Below are 23,780 nucleotides of genomic sequence, written 5' to 3' on the forward strand. Positions count from 1 at the left end.
GTGTTTTGTGAGAGGCTGCGGGTAATACATAAAGACCTTTTAAAAAAAATTTTTGGACACTATTTTAAGTCATTCTTGATCGATAAGACCACACCCCTCACGTGATTGACAACTCGTTTTTGGTGCTAAAACCTATCTTTAAAAGCCTGCACTTTCGGCATCTCCCCTCCTTGAACCGACGCGAGTGGAGACAGTTTGTGCTGACATGCTATTAAAGGGTAAATATTGAAAAGACTTCGAATGTTATAGCTATGTTTGCTTTTGACATTAGATGCCCTGTTTGTCTTTACTAACATACATCAATTTGAGTAGCGCTTTGATCGGTCCAATATATGAAAAAAATCTTTTTTGGTCATTACCAGTGCTTCTTATTGAAGATGCTTGAGACATTTCCATATGAGAAATAGTTTCTTATAAAACAGTGCTTTGATTCATTTTCATCTAGCTGTGGTCTCATTTGCATTTACAAAATATCTCTTAGAAATTATAGTTTATCCCGGTTTAGGGACATTTCAGATCATTAAATATTTTCATTTTTTAAGAATACACAAAGAAAGGGGTTTCACAGTTGATATTGATTCCAAAAAATCTTTTCCAGTTTATGGCACCACTAGTAAATACTTATAGAACTATACATTTAACCCATTGTACTGTAGGTGTGTTATCTTAACTTTCAATGAATAGTCTTGGTTGACTGTGATAAATGAATTGTTTTGATGTTTTTTAGATATATGTGCACTGCGGATGCTAAATTTGGATTTTCAATTTATCATTGCTCTCATATATAAGGTATCATTTTATTTCTTAATGTGTATAGATACGTCTGTTCATATTGATGTTGCTCATATGCTCTGTCTATATTGATGTTCATATTCATGTTACTCACATGCTCCATTCATTATTTCTTCTGTCATTTTAAATTAATTCATCATTTTAACTATCTCTGTGATTGCTATGTTTATTTTTTGTGAGGATCGTAATTTATATACTTTTTATATATTATATTTTTTATATATGTACATTTTTATATGTGTATTCATATGTATTTGTTTGTGATTGATATTTATTATTTGTATTTTTATGATTTTATGATTTTTTATTAAATTTATTTATGTTTGCTTGTAGCCCCTGAGGCAGCCACTAATTGTGGCGAAACTCGGCCAGAGTCGGGCAACCTTTACATTACACTACACGTCTCCTTTATTAAAGAATTGAAAAAGACTTCTCTGTGGCATCCACTTCTTTGTTGTTTCCTATGTAGGCTGAGGCAATTGCATCTTTCAACCACCTGGCAATGGTGGTTTTGGAAGCCTGGCAACCCTTCCTGGGTCCGCTCCAGAGCACGAAGAGATGGTCTGTTAGTCAAAAAGGATTTGTCATCTCTAAATAGTGCATAAGGACCCTCTTGACGTCAAGACGTTTGAGCTCAGAAGGAGAATCCGCCGGGAAGGATGGGAGCTCCACTGTCTGATTCATATGAAAGGCTGACACCACCTTGGGTAAAAAGGCCGGAACTGTGCGCAAAGAAACCCCCGAAGGTGAGAAACGGAGAGAAGGTTCCCTACAGGATAAGGCCTGTAATTCCGAAATGCAGCAAGCAGAGCAGATGGCCACCAAGAACACAGTCTTGAGAGTGAGATCCTTGACAGTGGCGCCGCGAAGAGGCTCAAACGGTGGGCCCCCCATAATTCAGAGAACCAAATTGAGATTCCAAGACAGATAGGACGAACGTATCGGCGGCCGCATATGTTTCACACCTTGCAAAAATCAAATAATGTCAGGATGTGCCAAGAGGCGAAGGCCATGAGAGTGAGGCACGAGGGCTCCAAGAGCCGCTACCTGGACCTTCAAGGAATTGTACGCCATCCCCTTGCTGAAGGAAAGCGAGAATGTTGGAGATGGAGGCATGGCGTGGGGGAGACTCGAAGGGAGAAACACCACGTTTCAAACACCTTCCAAACCCACACATAAGCAATAGAAGTAGATGGTTTTCGAGCCTGAAGGAGGGTGGAAATAACCATGTCCGGATATCCCTGGCGCCTCAACCAGCGCCATTCAAAGGCCATGCCGCAAGACAAAAGCGATGTAACCGGTCGAAAAATACTGGCCCTTAACGGAGGAGGTTCGGAAGATGTCCCAGCCGGAGAGGACTGTCCACTGCAAGGTTGATCAGATCTGCAAACCAGGGTCTGCGGGCCCACTCCGGAGCGACCGGGATTACTGGACCATGATGAAGTTCTATCCGAAGGACCTTCCCCCCACCAGAGGCCATGGTGGGAATACGTACAGCAAAAGATTCCGAGGCCAGGGAAGGACTAGGGCATCTATGCCTTCTGCACCGTGCTCTCTCCTGCGACTGAGGAAGCGCACTGCCTTCGCATTCCTTTGAGTGGCCATCAGATAGAGGTGGGGCGTTCCCCATCTGAGCACCAGGAGTCGCATCACTTTGTCAGAGAGTTCCCACTCTCCCGGATCTAAGCGCTGGCGACTGAGGAAATCTGCTTGAACATTGTCTACTCCTGCGATGTGAGAAGCCGCTAGCCGGGAGGGGTGAGCTTCTGCCCATATCATCAACTTGCCGCTTCTTCCCATATCATCAACGTGCCGCCTTGCCGATTGATGTATGCCACCGTCGTCGCATTGTCGGAGAGAATTCGTACTGCATGCTCCTGGAGTAAGGGAAGAAAATGAAGGAGTGCGAGACGGGCCGCCCTGGTCTCCAGACAATTGATAGGCCAGGTCGCCTGGGTGGGAGACCATTGTCCCTGTGTCGACTGTGAGCTGCAGACTGCTCCCCAGCCGGTGAGACTGGCATCCGTGGTGACTATTGTCCACTGAGGGGTCTTCAAGTCCACTCCCTTATTTATTCATTCATTTATTTATTTATTTATTTATTTATTTAAAAACTCTTCTATACCTTCATTGAGTTAGATAAAAGGCACAATAATGAAAAAATGCGAGTGGTATAGATTACAAATTAACCATGTGCCATCGTGGAGCGGTAACAAATTAATATAAAAAAACACTATGTGTTGTACGTTAAGCTTGTTTGTTAGGAACATATTAGGTGGATTTGATTTAATATTAAAATGCATTTGTAGGTTACAAGTACTAACTTCTAGTTTGGTGCGTCCTTATCATTCAACTGTTTTTTTTCCTTATCTTTATCTTTGTAAAAAGCTTGTTTAAACAGCCATGTTTTCAGATTGGTTTTGAATATTTTCAGATTTCTCTGCAGCCTTATTTCGAGAGGCATGGTGTTCCATAGCACAGGGCCAGCCAGCAACAGCAGGTGATCCAGGTTGAGCCACCAGAGCAGGCTGTGTCTGGTTGAATTCGCCAGTGGGAGAGGAGCATGAAACTCCCGCGACACAGGTTTCCAGCGCGAGAGTAATGCCTGCTGGAGCGGCCGCATATGGGCAAAGGCCCACGGTACCAAGTCTATGGTGGATGCCATGGAGCCCAGCAATTGGAGGTAGTCCCAGGCAGTGGGCGGGGAGAGAGTCCGGAAAAGCTGCAGTTGAGAAAGCGCTCTATCCCGATGGAGGAAGACCTTCCCCTGTGTGGTGTTTAAGCGTGCTCCCAGGAAATCTATTGTCTGTGAAGGAGAGAGATGACTCTTGCGGAGGTTGATGACCCAACCGAGGGAGCGTAGGAGATGTAGAACCCGCTGTACCGCCAGCTGACACAGGCTCCGGGACTTTGCCCGAATGAGTCAGTCATCCAGATAGGGGTGAACTAGGATTCCTTCCTTTCGTAGAGCTGCTGCTGCTACCACCACCATTACTTTGGTGAAGGTCCATGGAGCCGTCGCTAGCCCGAATGGAAGAGCCTGTAACTGAAAATGTTGTCCCAGTATCTTGAAACGAAGGAAGCGCTGATGAGACTGGTGAATGGGAATATGTAGATAAGCTTCCTTTAAGTCTAGGGAAGCTAAAAACTCTCCTTCGTGAACCACCGCAATGACGGAGCGTAAGGTTTCCATCCTGAAGCGTGGGATCTTGAGGGCCTTGTTGACCATCTTGAGGTCGAGGATAGGCCGGAAGTCTCCTTCCTTCTTGGGGACCACGAAATAAATGGAATAGTGGCCTGACCCTAATTCCGACAAGGGTACCGGGATGATGGCCCCCAAATCCAGGAGTCGGGTCAGCGTGCGCCGTACTATATCCTGCTTTTGCAGCGGACCGCATGGGGAAAAGACGAAACGGTCCCGTAGATGTCGAGCAAATTCTAATGCGTAGCCGTGCTTTATGATATCCAAGACCCATTGGTCTGAGGTGATGTTGACCCACTCCCCGTAGAAGAGGGACAGGCGTCCGCCGATCCTGGGGTTGGAGGAGTGGGCTAGCAAGATTTCATTGCGTGGACTTGGCAGTCCCTTGGGAAGGGCTGTCCCTGGACTGCCTGCGACCCCGAAAGGAATGAGACTGGGAGGAGGTATTTCTCTGCGAAGCTGGTCTGGACTGACGAAAACGACGCTGGCCCCTGAAACAGTAACGTGAGGAACCGAAAGTCCTAGAGCCCCGAGGTCGGTCTTCTGGTAACTTGTGAACTTTATTTTCTCCAAGGGACTGGATGAGCTGGTCCAATTCGTCCCCAAAAAGCAACTTCCCTTTAAAAGGCAAAGAGCTGAGTCTAGCTTTGGAAGAAGAATCCGCTGACCAATTGCGGAGCCAAAGTAGGCGACGAGCGGAGACGGCTGAGGCCATAGTTCTGGCCAGGACCTGGAGGAGATCATAGAGAGCATCCGCCCCATATGCCATAGCTGCCTCCAGGCGACCCGCTTGCTGTGCTTCATCTGGAGGGAGCTCCTGAGCCCCAAGTAATTGTTGCATCCAACGAAGACCTGCATGTTGCATGAGGAAGCTGCAGACTGCCACACGGACTCCTAAAGCTGAGACTTCAAAGATCCTCTTCAGATACACTTCAAGCTTACGATCTTGGGTGTCCTTTAGCGCCGTGCCCCCGGTGACCAGTATAGTTGTCCGTTTTGTGACCGCAGACACCGAAGAATCAACGCTGGGCACCTTGAGGAGATCCAAGGAGTCCTCAGGAAGTGGGTAAAGCTTATCCATTGCTCTGCTGACAATGTAGGGTGCTATCCAGGACATCCCACTCTCTGGACAAAAACTGGAGGAGTCTGTGATGAAAAGGAAAAGTTTTCGCGGGGGGGCCGAAGGCCCGCCAAAAGAGGATCTCCTTTCCTCCCCGTCTCACTAGGGCCTGCAGGTTCCTGTGGGGCTTCAATGTCCAGTTCTTCCAGAACCTGCGGAATGAGTGGGTCAGGTTCATCCCGTTGGAAGAGTCGTAAAACTTGCGGGTCATCCCCTTCCAGCAGCGGTATGGGGTCATCCAAGTCTGGGTCCGGGTGTTGGGGAAGGAAGGGATCTGGATTGGGCGTCTGGGAGACCCCCCGCACCCGAGAAGGACCCGGCAGTGCCGGAGGGCGGGAGCCCCCTGTGGTGCCTGCGCCTGGGGGGGGGCTGAAGGCTGCGAACCCCCTGCGGCACCTGTCCCTGAGGGAAGCAGGGGATCAGGAGAGATATCTGGGACCTCTCCCATTCCTTGGAGTCTAGGAATCATAGGAGGAGGAGGAGCTGCTGGATCTTGCGAGAGGCTTGCCAAATATGCAATGTGCATGAGCAAAATAAAATGCGCTGAAAAAGGTCCCGGGGGGCAGGAGGGACCCCAGTAGACTGCCCCTCGGTTAGATTATGAGGGGCAGGGCTCGTCGGCATCAAAATCGGCAGGGGGGGGGGTGAATAACCGGAGTCATCCGGTAAATCGGGAGATGCCGGAGCAGTCAGCTCCGAATCCAAGATGGCCGCCGCTCCTTCTTCAGAGCGGGTCGCAACCAGCCTCCTCGAGGGCAGGCGCGCAGAAGTGCGTGAAAACCAACGGCCCTCTGAGGTGGACGAACCCTCCCCGCCAGGGGATAAACACTGCGGATCCATAAAGTCAAGAGGCCGCCAATGAAGAGTGGGTGACTCGCCAGAATGATGGCTATTGACACAATACCCTTATTAAATAAACATACAAATGCTTACTGTGACTCCTACATCGCTCTAAGCTTCAACAGCAAGAGGTAATGGAAAAAAGGATTTGCACTCACAAAGAGGGGAGTAGCTGGCTTGTTACGGCGGTTACTACCCCAAACCAAATATGCCTGATACTTCTTTCAATGCATATACAGCATAGCTCTCTGCTTCAATAACAGGGGAGAAGAATAACTGATACTTCACACATCCAGCAGAGCTCTCTGCTACAACGGCAAGGGAGAAGAAAAAGGGTTCGCACTCAAAACGTGGGGAGTAGCTGGCTTGTTACGGCGGTTACTACCCCAAACCAAATGTGCCTGATACTTCACTTTCCATGCATATCCAGCATGGTTCTCTGCTGCATCGGCATGGGAGAAAGACTGATACATCACGCATTTCCAGCATAGCTCTCTGCTTCAACGGCAGGGGAAAAAAAAATTAACAAACAAACAAACAACAAACAACGGCAGGGGGAAAAATAAAACAAAAACAAAAAACTGATGCTTCACGCATATCCTGCATAGCTTCAACAACAGGGGTGAAGAAAAAAAGGATTCGCAATCACAAAGCGAGGAGTAGCTGGCTTGTTACGGCGGTTACTACCCCAAACCAAATGTGCCTGATACTTCACTTTCAATGCATATCCAGCATGGCTCTCTGCTTCTACAGCAGGGGAGAAGTAAAAAAAAAAAAAAAAACCAACAAGAGCTGTACAACATAGTCTAGGTAAAACAAATAAGCATGGGTGTAGCTTGCTTATCACGGCAGTTACTGCCCCTACTACCCCTAACTAATCAAGCTAGATATTTCACTTGCATGCAGCTCCATCACTGCTCTCTACATTAATGGTGGGGGTGGAAGGGGAATAAAACAAGGAGCTAAGAGTAACAGATAAGAATGAGAGAAAAAATGTGTGAGGCTTGCTGGGCAGACTGGATGGGCCATTCGGTCTTCTTCTGCCGTCATTTCTATGTTTCTATGTTTCTATGTTTCTATGAACAAAGGCCTTCGTGGGAGAGTCAGCCCGACTCCCCGCAGGCTGAACATCGCGCTGAGCACGGCATGGGAGAGGGCAGATCGCTCTCCTGAAGTGGACAGCAGCAGGCTCTTAGCGAGCTATGCAGAGGAATGGTGCTTTTCTGCTCAGGAGAGCCTGAGGAAAAAACGGCTTCTCAGGGCTGGCTGCTGTGGGGGGGAAGAGGTTGGAGCCACCAACATTCACCCTGGTTAGTGCTGCAAAAAAGAAAATACAGGAAATAAAAACACTTACCCCCAAGAGCAGACAGTACAAGAAGAAAAAGAGCCTATCAAGTTCTGCCTGCAAGTCCCAAAGAACTGGGAGAAGTGCCTGGAAATTTTAAATCTGTTTATTATTAATTTATTTTTATTTTTTAAAGTTGCTCCATGCCCAAGTTAGCAAAGTAAAAAATAATAAGGAGTGCTGGGGAGCCGAATGTGTCCCCTGCCATCTGCTGGAGTCAGAGAAAAATACTGAAGGGACACAGAGGGCGCTCCAGCCTATAGGGGGCCGTCCTTTCAGTTTTTTGCTCTGACTCCATCTGCTGGAAGGGGGACATAACCCACTGTCTGGACTGATCCGGGTATGTACAGGGAACTCACAATGGAAGGCGAGAACAGTTACTTGCTGCAGTTGCACATGGCGGCCATGCACTTCCTGGAAGTCAGCAGGCAGACAAACACTAGACCCGCCTGACAGAGTAGCTTCCCTGCCTGACTGTTGCACGATTCCTCAAGATATTAGAATCTAGCAACTCAAAGATGGCCACTGTTCTTGCTGGTCTTCTACACCTGCCATGGGACACAGCAGTGAGACTGACTCACTGCCACACACACTCCAGAGGATCCCAGGGAGCCTCACTCCATTAAATAACGCTGGGCACTAGCAAAATAGTCCCCTGCCAGGACTGCTCCATTCAGTACCAGCTGAAAACCTCTCATCTGAGCTTGCCCCAGGCACTCTCCCCTTCAGACATGCATGTTCCCGCGACTCATCCCGCCTCTCACAGGCACGGACTTGTGTGTAACATCCCTCTCAAACCAAAACCCAGTCTTCAGCCTGCTGCAATCATTAGCTGCTGAGCTGCTCTCCCTATTTTTTTTTTAAACTTTATCACACAAACTCAAAGAGAAAGTAGGAGCAGTAAGGAGGGGAGGGACGGTATGGATGAAAGGGAAAACAAATGTAAAAGGTCCAAAGGAGTCAGAATCTCCTGGAAGCTCCTTGTTCCTACCTGTTCCACTGAGGGAGGGAGGGAGGGAGGGAGCATAGGTCTATCACCTCAGGAGCTGGCTCTTGTCAGCAAATTTTACATCCTTGCAGGTTAAACAGTCAATGGCTACACTCAACTGAGAGAGAGAGAATCCATCTGTCACCTCAGGAGCTGCCCACCAGAATTTTCTGTTCATCCAACCTAGACAGACCTCAGCTTCCAGCATGGGAAGCTCATCTACCAACTGCTGGAGACAGAGAATACTGGCAGGCTGATCATCGAGTCAGTTGATCCCTGTCTCCATCTTTTGGTTGCATAATCTACTTGTGTGAACTGGCCTGCCTGAATGCAGAGGAATAACAAATATTAAATACTCTTTCCCACACTATAACCCCCTACCTCTAGCCTGGAAGTCATAGGGAAAGAGCTTCACCTATGCTATTGATTTTATCACATGTAATCATTTCCTGCAAAACTTTAGTAGTTATTGCTCAAGCAAAGAATGGAATTTATGGTAGCAAATCGTACTTCTTGTCCAGAAATGGCTGGAAGAATTCATTTGCATGCTCAGTGCCTCTCATCTCTTGTTCCTCTTCAATCATAAGATCTCTGCAAAAGAGAGGAGGTATTCTTTACCCCAGCCAGGCATAGTGTTACACATCAAAACCCCTAATACAAAGTATCTCTGACTCTGAAGTGACACCGGCTGGGTTGGGAAAAAAACATTTTTAATTGCTGACATTTAGTTACAATTGTGGTACAGCAGCAGAGACATGCAAATTGCAGCAAGAGGCTTGTCCCATCCTGAACTGCAGCTAACAGCAATTTCTGTCTCTGCTTTGCATCACAGCCGCATCAGGTACACTACTGTACAATTGTTTACAAAAAAGTTTTTACACTTTCATTAAAAATGCAAAGCAAGATTTCTCTCCGAGAAATATAGGAAAATTGGTTCTTACCTGCTAATTTTCATTCCTGTAGTACCACGTTTCAATCCAGACAACTAGGTTTTGCCTCCCCTCCAGCAGATGGAGACAGAGAAGTTTTTGACTGACACTGCCAGTTAAGTTGAGGTGCCACCTGCAGTCTGCCGGTATTGAACTGTACCCAAGCCAGATGAATAGATAAAAAAAAACCACACTATGTACAATTTCTCCCCAAGCGAGCAGAAGGAAGAAACAACCTTTTATATTGAGTAAGAATTCTTTCCCGCACAACACACCTGCGCGGGACCAGAACCTGAAACCAAACACTGATCGATCCGGACTCTCAACTGCATATTCTTACATGGATGGGAGACTGGACTGATCTGTGGTACTACAGGAATGAAAATTAGAAGGTAAAAACCAATTTTCCTTTCCCTGTACATACCCGGATCAGTCCAGACAGCTGGGATGTACCAAAGATTTCTCACACTGGGTGGGACCCAGAGAGTCCCGCTCGAAGCACACTGTCACCAAAACCTGAGGCCTGGACGAACAGACAGTAATGTCTGGCAAAAGTGTGCAAAGATTTCCAAGTGGCTGCCCTACAGATTTCCTGTGGCGAAACTTGTTGACACTCAGCCCAAGAGGCCGCTTGTGATTGGGTGGAATGAGCACAAAGCCCACTAGGCACCGGCCACCCTTTGGCAATGTACACAGAGCTGATAGCCTCCTTCAACCACCGAGCAATAGTGGCTGCAGAAGCCTTCTGCCCCCACCATGGGGCCACTCCACAGTACAAACAGGTGATCCGACAGGCGAAAACTGTTAGTAACCACCAAGTAATGTAACAGAGCCCGTCACACGTCCAACCGACGTAAATCTCTGGACTGAGGGAGTGGAAGCGCCCGAAACCGGGAAGGAAGGGGACCTCCATGACACAACCTTAGGCAAAAAGGAGAGAACTGTTCTCAAGGACACTCCGGAATCAGAAATCCTCAAGGAGGGTTCTCTGCAGGATAAGGCTTGATGTTCTGACACCCGATCTAATGAGATAGCCACCAGGAAGACCACTTTCAAAGTAAGATCTTTCAGCGTCGCACATTTCAAAGGCTCAAATGGCGACGTACACATGGCCCACACCACCAGACAGACTCTAGGAAGGACAGGAATTCTGAACGGGTGAACGCAGATGTTTAACTTCCCGCAGAGAGCATGACGTCGGGGTGCGCTGCCAAGGAGGAATAGCCTAATGGTTAGAGCAGTTGGCTACGAACCAGGAGACCAGGGTTCGAGTCCCTCTGTCGCTCCTTGTGACCTTGGGCAAGTCATTTTACTCTCCATTGCCTCAGGTACAAAACTTAGATTGTAAGCCCTCTGGGGATAGGGAAATACCTACAGTACCTGAATGTAAACCGATGTGATATCTCAGATTGAATGTCGATATATAAAAAATAAATAAAATAAGTAAATACTTTACCCCGAAAGCAACCCAGAGCCGCCACCTGAACCCTCAGGGAATTAAAGGATAAGCCTTTGGCTAGGCCAGCTTGCAAAAAGGCCAAGACATCGCCCTCAGAGGCACGAGTGGGGACCACCTTGCGTTCCACGCACCAAGACTCAAAAACACCCCACACATAGGGAGGTAGAGGTCTTTCTGGACTGCAAAAGGGTTCAATCACCACATCTGAATAACCCTTATTCCTTAAGCGTTCCCTCTCAAAAGCCATGCCGCTAGACAAAAGCGAGCTGCCCCTTCCAAACACATGGGACCTTGTCGGAGGAGATCTGACCAGAGCGGCAACCTCAATGGACCGTCCACCGCTAGGTTTACCAGGTCCGCAAACCACGGCCACCTCGGCGATTCCAGCGCTACGAGGATTATGTCCCCTCAGTGGACCTCTACTCTGCGCAACACCTTGCCGATTAGTGGCCACGGTGGGAACACGTACAGCAGAACATCCGACAGCCAAGGGAGGACCAGAGCATCCACCCCTTCTGCGCCCAATTCCGACTGAAGAACCCTGGTGCCTTGGTGTTGCAAAAATTTGCCATCAAATCCATGCAGGGTTGGCCCCACCTGCTGCATATAAGGCGAAAGGCATCCTCCGACAGCACCCACTCTCTGGAATCTAGTTGGTGTTCACTCAGGAAGTCCACCTGAACGTTGTCCAAGCCCGCAATATGAGAGGCCGCTATCCTTTCCAGATGCAGTTCCGCCCAACTGATCAATTCCTGGGCTTCCAGGGCTACTGCTATGCTCTTCGTGCCTCCCTGACAATTTATATAAGCCACTGTTGTCGTATTGTCCGACAGGACCCTTACTGGATGGCCCCACACCAGGGGAAGGAGACCCTGAAGAGCAAGAAGCACAGCTCTGGTCTCCAACCGATTGATTGACCACGATGTCTCCATCTTCGACCATTGGCCCGGGACTGATCTGCACTGGCAGACCGCACCCCAACCGGAAAGACAGGTATCCGTGGTCACTACTATCCAAGAGGTAACCTCCAGTTCTACCGCCCTGCGAAGCCTGTCTGGGATGAGCCACCAGGTGAGACTGGACTGCGCAGATTCTGTAAGCGGAAGCGGTAGCTGAAACTACTCGGAGATTGGGTCCCAAAGGGATAAAGCTGACTGAAGAGGCCTCATATGAGCAAAGGCCCATGGGACTAAGTCCAGGGTTGACGCCATTGATCCAAGAACCTGCAGATAATCCCAGACTTTAATCCCTCACTGCAGGCTTTTCAGGGACATGGACTGTCAGCCTCTTGAAAGGAAAATTGGTTCTTACCTGCTAATTTTCGTTCCTGTAGTACCAAGGATCAATCCAGACAGCTGGGTTTTGCCTCCCATCTAGCAGATGGAGACGGAGAAATTTTGACTGACTCTGCCACTTAACCCGAGGTGCCATCTGCAGTCTGCCTGTACCCAAGCTAGATACAAAAAACAATTAACTATCTTACAAGAAAAACAAGCGTTGCCTGCACCAAACCCTGTGTAGGATCAACAAGAACCTGAGCCGTTCTTCATAGGAACACAAGTGAACAAGCACCGAGCGGACTCTCCAATATCCCCTTCCCGAACTGGGCGGGACACTGGACTGATCACTGGTACTACAGGAACGAAAATTAGCAGGTAAGAACCAATTTTCCTTTCCCTGTACATACTCTGATCAATCCAGACAGCTGGGATGTACCAAAGCTTTCCTACTGTGGATGTGACTGTGAGAGTCCCGCTCTGAGTACACATTCGCCAAAACCGCCAAGCTCTGGAACCTGGACATCCACACGGTAATGCCTGGCAAAAGTATGTAAAGACTTCACTTTTTTGAAGGAGTTAATAAACATTTGGATAAAGGTGAACCAGTAGATATAGTATACTTGGATTTTCAGAAGGCATTTGACAAAGTTCCTCATGAGAGGCTTCTAGGAAAAGTAAAAAGTCATGGGATAGGTGGTGATGTCCTTTCGTGGATTGCAAACTGGCTAAAAGACAGGAAACAGAGAGTAGGATTAAATGGACAATTTTCTCAGTGGGAGTGGACAGTGGAGTGCCTCAGGGATCTGTATTGGGACCCTTACTTTTCAATATATTTATAAATGATCTGGAAAGAAATACGAGTGAGAATCAAATTTGCAGATGACACAAAATTGTTCAGAGTAGTTAAATCACAAACAGATTGTGATAAATTGCAGGAAGACTGGAAAATTGGGCATCCAAATGGCAGATGAAATTTAATGTGGATAAGTGCAAGGTGATGCATATAGGGAAAAATAACCCATGCTATAATTACACAATGTTGGGTTCCATATTAGGTGCTACAACCCAAGAAAGAGATCTAGGTGTCATAGTGGATAACACATTGAAATCGTCGGTTCAGTGTGCTGCGGCAGTCAAAAAAGCAAACAGAATGTTGGGAATTATTAGAAAGGGAATGGTGAATAAAACGGAAAATGTCATAATGCCTCTGTAGCGCTCCATGGTGAGACCGCACCTTGAATACTGTGTACAATTCTGGTCGCCGCATCTCAAAAAAGATATAATTGCGATGGAGAAGGTACAGAGAAGGGCTACCAAAATGATAAGGGGAATGGAACAGCTCCCCTATGAGGAAAGACTAAAGAGCTTAGGACTTTTCAGCTTGGAGAAGAGACGACTTAAGGGGGATATGATAGAGATGTTTAAAATCATGAGAGGTCTAGAACGGGTAGATGTGAATCGGTTATTTACTCTTTCGGATAGTAGAAAGACTAGGGGGCACTCCATGAAGTTACCATGGGGCACATTTAAAACTAATCGGAGAAAGTTCTATTTTACTCAATGCACAATTAAACTCTGGAATTTGTTGCCAGAGAATGTGGTTAGTGCAGTTAGTATAGCTGTGTTTAAAAAAGGATTGGATAAGTTCTTGGAGGAGAAGTCCATTGCCTGCTATTAAGTTCACTTAGAGAATAGCCACTGCCATTAGCAATGGTAACATGGAATAGATTTAGTTTTTGGGTACTTGCCAGGTTCTTATGGCCTGGATTGGCCACTGTTGGAAACGGGATGCTGGGCTTGATGGACCCTTGGTCTGACCCAGTATGGCATTTTCTTATGTTCTTCCAAGTAGCCGCTCTACAGATTTTTTGCAACAATACTTGCTGGTATTTGGCCCAAGAGGCCGCTTGTGAACAGGTAGAATGCGCCCGAAGACTGGTTGTTATCTGACGCCCCTGAGTAATGTATGCTGAGGTAATGGCCTCCTTCAACCACTACACAATAGTAGCTCTGGAGGCTTTCTGCCCCATCTAGGGCCACTCCACAGAACAAAAAGATGATCAGACAAGCGGAAACTATTTGTCACCTCTAAGTATGCCGTGCACCAACTCCCACCCTTAACAGCTGACAGCAGTATCATCTGCTGAAGAGATCTGAGACACGCAGGGCAAATGAAACAAAGGAAAAGAGAAGCGATTTCTTTCTTTTTTTTTTTTTCTTCTCAGCATCTTGCCAGTGACACACCCCCCCTGTGACATCAGCGTTCTGTAATTTGAAAAAGGATCTTAACAGAGGCGTCGCACGCCGAAGGGGCGTGACAAAGGGGCTTACCCTTTGTGCATCCCTTCGTGCAACTCGCAGTGCAAGTTTTAATAATTTATCATCGTTTAAGATTTATCTAAGTTTTCTGTTGCCATGTTTATTTTATTATGATTTTAGTGCTTTTAATAATTTATTTAATAGTTGTTTGCTAATATCTCCCTTGCTCACATTATTACCTCACTATTGAAATATTTAATCATTACATTATTACTAATGCATAATAATATGTTTTCTCATTTGTTCCCCATTATATACCCTGCCTTCCCTTTCATAGAGTATCACCGTATCACAAATGGAACGTTAATTCCAGTCATCCTATGTACAACCAATGTCTTTCACCTAAACAGGTATCACACAATATATTTTCAAAAACCTTTCCTAGAAGACTTAATCCCGTCCCCATTTCTCAGAATTTACAAGTTGCCAGCTTCTCTGTCCTCTCCCTCCTTCTCCTAAATATTCATTCCATAACTAAAAAAATTCCCATTGTTAATGACCTTCTAACTGATCGCCCAGACATCGTTTGCTTCACAGAATCTTGGTTAAAAAACTCAGATATTCCCATAGTTAATTAATTACCAACTAATATTTATAATATTTTCTCAATTCCTAGACCAAAAAAAAAAAAAAGGGTGGTGGACTTGTTTTTATCTGCAAAAAAAGTAAAATTTATAAATGTCCCAATCAACTCCTTATTACCTATTGAAATAAGCTTATTTAAATCTAGATCTCTACAAATCTTATTGGTCTATGCTCCTCCAGGCTGTCTTAATAAAACAACTCCAGATGCACTGATTGAAACCATTTCTTCATCCATTAATTCCAATTTCCCTACAATTATATTAGGTGATTTTAATCTTCACATGGATAAATCTCCTCTGTCACCTTCAGCAGAACTTTTCCTTAACACTCTTATGGCTATGGGATTCAAACAATTAGTCAATTTCCCAACTCAAAAATAAGGTCATATTTTAGATCTTATATTTATCAATAACAAAATATCTCTTATTTCTCCCCCTTCTACCATCTCTATTCCCTGGTCTGATCATAAATTAATTAAAACTAAATTACAAGTGGACTACTCTCCATTTCCACAATAATGCTAAACTCATTAAATTAATCAAATCTTGTTCTAGCGATATCCTAGAAAAATCCCTTCCAGAGGCCCTAAAAGAATTAAATACTTCAGATACCTTATCTGCAGTGAATTCCTGGCTTAAAATTAACACGGAAACAGCTAAAATTATTTGCCTTTCCATTTAAAAAAAAAATTAAAACTTCAATAAAACATAAAACACCATGGTTTAATATCGATTTAAAAAATAAAAAAAGTCTATTAAGACATGCTGAGAAATCTTGGAGAAAAAAATCCCACAAGTCAACTACATGATAGATACAAAACACTACTTTACATCTATTCTACAGACATTAATACAGCCAAAAGAAATTACTACTCAAAAAGAATTCGCGAATATCAATATAATCCAAAAATTATTTTTGATTATGTGTCCAAATTGACTCTCCCTATTAATTACCACTCACAAAGTGATAAACCTTTAATATCTAGTCATGAATTTGCTAACTACCTTAAAGACAAAATAGCGAAGCTTGCTCCAATAAATTCTCCGTGTAATTCTGATTTGTCACTATCCACATCTTCTATCATTCCGATTTGGTCACAATTGGAGACCATTGCATCCTCTGAAGTGGAATCCATCCTCCATAAAATTAATCCAGTGGCACACCCACTAGGATCCTATTCCTATAAAATCCCTTAAGCTAATTCTTAACTGTTTAGCTAGACCCATCACAGATATTTTTATTTATTTATTTTTTTTTAATTATTTTTTTATTATACCGAGTTTCATGATATGAATCACATCAACCCAGTTTACAATTAACAATGTGAATAACTGCAGAGAGTAACATAGTAGAAACATTTCCCAATTCGACATCAAATATAGTAAGAAACTTAACAAATAAAAAACATTATAACAATATTTAGGATATTTTAACAATATATAACAATTATATATTAGAAACATTATAACAATATTTAGGATATTATTAGAAATTAGAAACATTATAACAATATTTAGGATATTTAGGATAGATATTGTCAACCTTTCTCTCGTACAAGGTTTCCTCCCAAATTCTCTTAAGTGTGCAATTGTTAAACCAATTCTAAAAAAGCCTCATTTAGATCCATCAATTTTATCTAATTACAGACCCATTTCCATTCTGCCTTTCCTTAGTAAAATTATAGAAAAAATAATCAACATACAACTCTCGGAATTCTTAGAAAACCATAACATTCTTCTACCTGCTCAACATGGCTTTAAGAAAGGACATAACACCTAATCACTATTAGTTACTCTGATTGACACAGTCCTTCGTGGTTTTGACAATGGAACATCTTTTATCTTGATTCTCTTAGACATCTCTGCTGCGTTTGACTCAGTCAACCACAATATACTTCTCCATAGATTAGAAGAAATTGGTATAAAGGGTATTGTCCTGCAATGGTTTCATTCTTTTCTTTCTAATCGTTCCTTCAAGGTATCTTACAATAACATCAAAAAAACTGCCCTCATCAATGACGTCCTACTGGATGACAGCCCTGATATCCTAGCCATCACAGAAACTTGGCTAAAGGATACAGACACAATACTACTGAACCAACTCCCACTAGAAAAATATGACATTTTTTCCATACCCAGACCTAAGAAAAGAGGAGGTGGCCTCCTCCTAGCGTCCAAAAAGATTTTTAAATTAACAAGGAAACTTATCCCTACCCCAGGCTAGAAATCAGCCTTTTTCATGCGCACAACCTTCAAATCTGCTTAGTATATGCCCCACCAGGACTCCTTGAGGCTAACCCCTCCCTCCTGATTGAATACATATCCAAAAATGTAAACATACATGTTCCAGCAATCATCCTTGGAGATTTCAATCTCCATGTTGATACCATCCCCACCTCGTCCTCCTGTGATTCACTGCTAACTGCCTTAGATGCACTCGGCTTCACACAAACTATCTCCCAACCTACTCACAAAGCAGGCCACACACTCGATCTCTTATTCACCAATTCCCAGATCCGTACTAACCCCCCTTTCATGCACACCCATCCCCTGGTCCGACCACTATCGCATTGATGCAACATGCTCTGTGATTAAGACCCCCAATCCCACTCAAGGCAAAAAAGTCATACATTTTAGACATAGTTGCAAGCTAGAAGAATTAATAACAGCCATTTCCACCGACATCAATTCCCTCGACCTAACAGATGTTGATACGGCACTCACTTCCTGGAACCATATCACCAGCATGACTGCCAATAAGATCTGCCCCATACAAGAACGCTAAATTGACACATCTCAAAGACACAAACAACCCTGGTATACTCCAGAGTTAAAGATGATGAAATGTAACCTAAGAAAGCTCGAAAGATCGTGGCGCAAAGACCCCACCACCACTCAATTAAATAAATTCAAATCCTACCTTCACTCCTACCGAGTAGCTATCGATAAAACCAAAAGAGATTTCTACTCACAACGCATACACCACTTGCAATTCAATCCAAGAGCCCTATTCGAACTAATGAACAACCTAACGAAATCCTGCACTCCATCCATACCTGACAGACAACCAGACTAAATGTGAAAACCTAGCCTCCTTCTTCCACAATAAAATAAGCAACATCATGTCACGCTTTCCCCCCATACAAACATCCACCGAAACCCTACAATGCCAAACTACTGCTAGACTCTCTTCCTTTGACACCACCTCTTTGGAAATCGAATCTATCCTAAAAAAAAAATCAGACCCTCTACACACCCATCAGACACCATCCCCACAAAAAATCTCCTCTCCATCCCTGGGATTATCGCTAAACCCATTTCGAACATCATAAACAAGTCCATTGTACTTGGCAGTATCCCCAAAAACCTTAAACATGCCATTGTGAAACCCATCTTGAAGCCCTCCATGGACCCCTCGAATCTTTCCAACTTCCGACCTATCTCCAACCTGCCACTGATCACAAAAGTCCTTGAGAAAGCTATAAACAGACAGCTATCAGACTATATGGATGAAAACAACATCCTATCCCCTTCACAATATTGTTTTCGCAAGCACCATAGTACTGAGACCTTGCTCATTTCACTCTCCGACCATATCCTAAAAGGTCTTGATAAAGGTCTCTCACACATCCTAATTCTTCTTGACATATCCGCTGCATTTGATACCATCAACCATCACATTCTATTAGAATGTCTCAGCGACATTGGTATCTCAGGCTCGGCCCTTCAATGGTTCCATTTCTACCTGGCTGAAAGACAATTTAGCAGACAAATTGGAAATTCCACCTCCAAACCTCATGCCCTAGCTCAAGGAGTACCGCAAGGTTCATCTCTATCCTCTACACTTTTCAATATATACCTCCTCCCCCTCTGCCATCTCCTTGCTAAACTTGGCCTTCCGCACTTTATATATGCGGATGATGTGCAGATACTGATTCCAGTTACAGACTCAATACATAAAGCTATAGAAACCTGGAAATCCGCCCTCTCTGTTATCAGCAGCCTGCTATCCAACAACTTTCTCGCCCTCAACGCTGCTGAAACGGAACTCATCCTCATGTCACCCCCCAACATTTCTCCTTCTCTACCAATGAACAATGATCTCTCCACTAATATCACCTTCCCTCCTCACGTACGCAGCCTTGGCATCTCCCTTGACAATCACCTTAACTGCAAAAAATTCATCAATAATACCCTGAAAGACTGCTTCTTCAAATTGCACACTCTAAAAAAAACTCAAACCTCTGTTACATCTCAATGATTTTCGTACCATATTACAAGCCCTCGTCCTATCGAAAATAGATTACTGCAACTCCATGCTGCTGGGCTTACCTAAAAGCACCATTCAACCGCTGCAACTACTCCAAAATGCAGCTGCCCAGATACTCACCAACACCCACAAAAATGATCACATAACCCCTGTACTCAAACATCTGCATTGGTTACCCGTAGCATCGAGAATTACCTTCAAAGCTCTCACTCTAATTCACAAATCCCTTCACAACCAGAACATGCACTGGTTTTAAAGAGCATTTCACCTTTCACAACAATAATAGACCCACTAGAAAACAATACCTGGCCACACTACATACCCCCTTCACCCAAGCTGACTAAGCTTCGCGCCACAAATGAAAGGGCCCTCTCCCTAGCAGGCCCTTTCCTCTGGAACAAACTACCAACCTCTCTCCGCCAGGAAACTTGCCCAAAAATATTCAGGCAAAACCTCAAGACTTGGTTCTTCAAGCACTCCTACACCTAACCACCCGCACATTCCATCACCACATTGTATATTTCTCTCCACGGCTACCCCAGTCTCTCACCTGTCCTTGCGATCTTATCCCTGTACATCACTTATATGTAGCATTATCTTTGTATCCTACATGCAATCCTGTGTATATATGCTTTCTCAACGTTTACGAATTTAGTGCTCCACTAAGTTTATTTAAGTTTTCCCTGTAAAGCCTATTGATAATTTTTGTTCCTCTTTTAATCATGCGTTACCTGTAAAGCCTGTTGCTAATTTTGTTCCATGTAAACCGATGAGATGTTCCCAATGTTCATCGGTATATAAAAGCCGTTAAATAAATAAATGAACAATATCTCAGATCTCATACCTCTTCCGCAAGGTGTCCCTCAAGGGTGATCCCTTTCACCTACCCTTTTCAACATTTACATGCTTCCTTTATGTAACTATCTGAATAAAATAGGCCTCTCATACTTCCTTTTTGCGGATGATGTACAAATATTATTACCTATTAAATATAACATCAATACGCTGTCCCAATGGAAATTATATCTATCTGATATAAACAATAACTTATCTCAAATGGCACTGTCACTCAATCAGAACAAAACAGAGTTTCTTCTTCTCTCCAAAAAATTGTCACCATTATCCATGGATCCCTCAGTATTCCTTAAATATAAAATATCCATGTCAGTTCGGGACCTTGGGATCACCTTAGATAAGAAGCTAAACTTTAAAATTCACATTAAAAATCTAATTAAAGGTTTCTATAAACTTCAAATTCTGAGAAAACTAAAACCTTTACTTCACCCCCCCCCAGACTTTAGAACAGTTCTACAATCCTTAATTTTTGCAAAAATAGACTATTGTAACTCCATTTTAATAGGCTTACCAGCTACCACCATTAAACCCCTTCAACTGCTAAAAAATGCTGCTTCTAGATCTTTAACAAATTGTAGAAAATTTGAACATATTACTCCAATCCTTAATCAATTACATTGGCTTCCCATTTCTTTTAGATCACAATACAAGATCATTATGCTTGCTCATAAAGCTTTATACAATGATTACTCCTCTTGGTTGCAAAAACCTCTATATCAATGTATTGCCACTAGAAATCGTCATTCAACAGACACAGGGTTACTCCCTATTCCCCCCAACAAAAAAATTCACAAAACAGCCACTAGGAACCGGGCTGCTTCTATAATTGGTCCTATTCTATGGAACTCTCTACCGTCTCCTCTAAGAACTGACCCCTCTACACCTTCCTTTAGAAAGAACCTTAAAACGTGGCTTTTTATCAAAGCTTTCCCCCAACTAATCTAATAAGTAACAATCCTTTTCCATGTTTTTCCTTTTTTATTTTCCTTAGGTACTCACTGTTTTAGAACAATTGGTTATTGTTTTATATAGGTCTACTTTCAATCTATGTTGTTTTAATTTGATGTTATAATTTCCTACTTAATGTTTTGAACTGTTTCACTGTATTCTGACCTCAATACTATATTTGATGACAATTCTGTTTTCTGTAAACCGATGTGATATTCTGAATTGAATGTCGGTATAAAAAAACAAATAAATAAATAAGACAGCTCTCTTTACATCCAACTTCCACAACTCTTTTGACTGAGGAGTGGAAGGGTCCAAGTCTTGAAAGGATGGCAGTTCCACAGACTGATTTAAATGAAAAGATGATACCACCTTAGGCAGAAAAGAGAGGACCGTTCTCAAGGACACACCTGAGTCCGTAATTCGCAAAAAGGGTTCTCTACAGGATAAGGCCTGAAGCTCCAACACCCGTCTGGCAGAAGATATCACCACCAGGAAGATCACCTTCAACGTAAGATCTTTCAAGGATGCCCACTTCAAAGGCTCAAAAGGAGACATACACATAGCTTTCAGAATGACATTAAGGCTCCAGGATGGCCAAAGATTCTGAACCAGAGGCCGCAAATGTTTTGCTCCTCAGAGAAAACTGCACTACATCCGGATGTGCCGACAAGGCAACTCCTCGCACTTTGCCACGAAAATAGCCTAGGGCTGCCTCCTGAACTCTCAGGGAATTAAAGCATAAACCCTTAACGAGGCCGTCCTGCAAAAAGGACAAGACATCCCCCACAGACATCAACACACCAAGACTCAAAAATCCCCTACACTCTGACATATGCCAACGAAGTGGAGGTCTTCCTGGACTGGAGCAGGGTAGCTATTACCCCATCCGAATAACCCTTATTCCTCAAACACTCCCTCTCAAAAGCCAAGCAACTAGACAAAAGCGATTGACCTGATCGAAATAAACGGGGCCTTGATGCAACAAATTCTGCAGGTGCCCTAACCTCAGTGGACCGTCCACCACTAAGTTGATCAGAACTGCGAACCACGGATGTCTCGGCCAATCCGGAGCCACAAGAACCACCTCGCCCGGGTGCATTTCTATGTGGTGCACAACTTTGCCTATTAACGGCCATGGTGGGAAGACATACAGGAGAACATGCATTGGCCAGGGAGAACTAGAGCATCCACCCCTTCTGCGCCTGTCTCCTTCCATCTGCTGAAGAATCGAAGAGCCTTGGCATTGCGAAACATTGCCATCAGGTCCAAGCAAGGAGCAGACCACTTGAGACAAATGAGGCAAAAAGCTTCATCTAACAACTCCCACTCCCCGGGATCCAACTGATGACAGCTCAAAAAATCCACCTACGAATTTTCAACACCTGCGATTTTGTGATGCCGCCTTGGCGATTGATGTAAGCCACCGCAGTTGCATTGTCCGATAACACCTTCACTGGTCTTCCCCAGACCAGGGGTAGGAGAGCCAGGCACACCGCTCTGGTCTCCAATCAGTTGAATTACCATGAGGCCTCCTCTGGAGACCACCGGCCCTGCACTGATCTCTCCTGACAAAGCGCTCCCCAACCGGAGAGACTGGCATCCGTGGTAACAATTGTCCAAGAGGGGATATCCAGGTCCACTCCCCTACGCAACTTACCAGCCGAAGCCATCACTGCAGGCTGGTCCTGGTCGATTCCGGGAGGGGAAGAGGCAAATGAAAACGTTCGGACATCGGATCCCAACAGGATAGTAAGGCGGACTGTAGAGGCTTCATATGAGCAAACGCCCATGGCATCAACTCCAAGGCGGGGGATTCTCAGAGCCTTGTTCACTTTCTTTAAATCCAGAATGGTCGGAAAGTACCTTCCTTTTTTGGTACCACGAAATAGATGGAGTAACGACCCCGCCTTCACTCTTCTGGAGGCCCCGGCATGATGGCTCCCATCTCTAGTAGGCGGAGGACAGTGTCCCAAACCGCCACCTTCTTCTGCTCGTAAGAGCACGGGGAAATCAGAAAACGATCTCTTACAGGACAAGCAAATTCTAAAAGCGTAGCCTTTTTCTATGACACCTAAGACTCACCGATCCGATGTGATCTTGACCTACTCCTCGTAGAAAAGAGCAAACCAGCCTCCTATTGCTGGCATCGAGGAGTGAACCGGCCTCATCTCATGGGGGGGATTTAACTCCACCCTGCCCCTGGGAGGGGCCATCTCACCCAGGCCTGCGAGCACAAAGGGGCCTTCCGGAGCCCAGGCCTGTGTCACGACTGCTGCCTTCCGGAGCCTTGACGCGACGAGGACCCTGAAGACCTGGAAGACCTGGAAGACCTGAACCGTCAATTTCCACGTAAGAGAGAGCGATAGGGAAAGGCATTTCTAGCGTTCGGCTTGTCCTCTAGCAGCTTATGCACCTTATTCTCCCCGAGGGACTTGATCATTTCCTCCAAGTCCTTTCCAAAGAGCAACTTCCCTTTAAAAGGCAGCGAACCAAGCTGTGTCTTGGATGATATATTTGCCACCCAATTCCTCAACCAGAGGAGTCTCCGGGCTGACACTGCCGCCACCATGGCTCTCGAAGACGTATGGGGAAGGTCATAGAGCACATCCGCACTATAGGCCACAACAGCTTCCAACCGCTCGGCCTGCAAGGACTCTTCGGGAGACAAGGTCCTGTTCATCTGTAACTGCTGCACCCAGCGCAGACCTGCCCTCAACTCAAAACAGTTACACATAGCAGCCCAGGCTCCCAGGGCCGTCACCTCAAAAAACCTTCTAGCTTCCTATCCTGAAGATCCTTGAGGGCCACGGTGCTGGTGATCGGAATGGTTGTTTTCTTAGGGACCG

The 23,780-nt window shown here is 44.8% G+C and overlaps 1 protein-coding gene across 4 annotated transcripts in view; it reads right to left on the minus strand.

Annotated features, from left to right (window-relative positions):
- Positions 1 to 23,780, minus strand: part of ZNF276 (zinc finger protein 276) — a 332,393-nt gene that overhangs the window by 201,609 nt on the left and 107,004 nt on the right. For all 4 annotated transcript variants that reach the window (XR_003857676.1, XM_029608213.1, XM_029608214.1 and 1 more), the window contains exon 6: positions 8,798 to 8,878. Coding sequence is in view for 3 of the 4 variants with exons in the window: in XM_029608213.1 (XP_029464073.1) it covers positions 8,798 to 8,878 (81 nt within the window). In the remaining variant the exon portion in view is untranslated. The remainder of the gene's footprint in view (positions 1 to 8,797; positions 8,879 to 23,780) is intronic.

Source organism: Rhinatrema bivittatum, chromosome 7 (genome assembly GCF_901001135.1).
Source record: "Rhinatrema bivittatum chromosome 7, aRhiBiv1.1, whole genome shotgun sequence".
NCBI lineage: Eukaryota > Metazoa > Chordata > Amphibia > Gymnophiona > Rhinatrematidae > Rhinatrema > Rhinatrema bivittatum.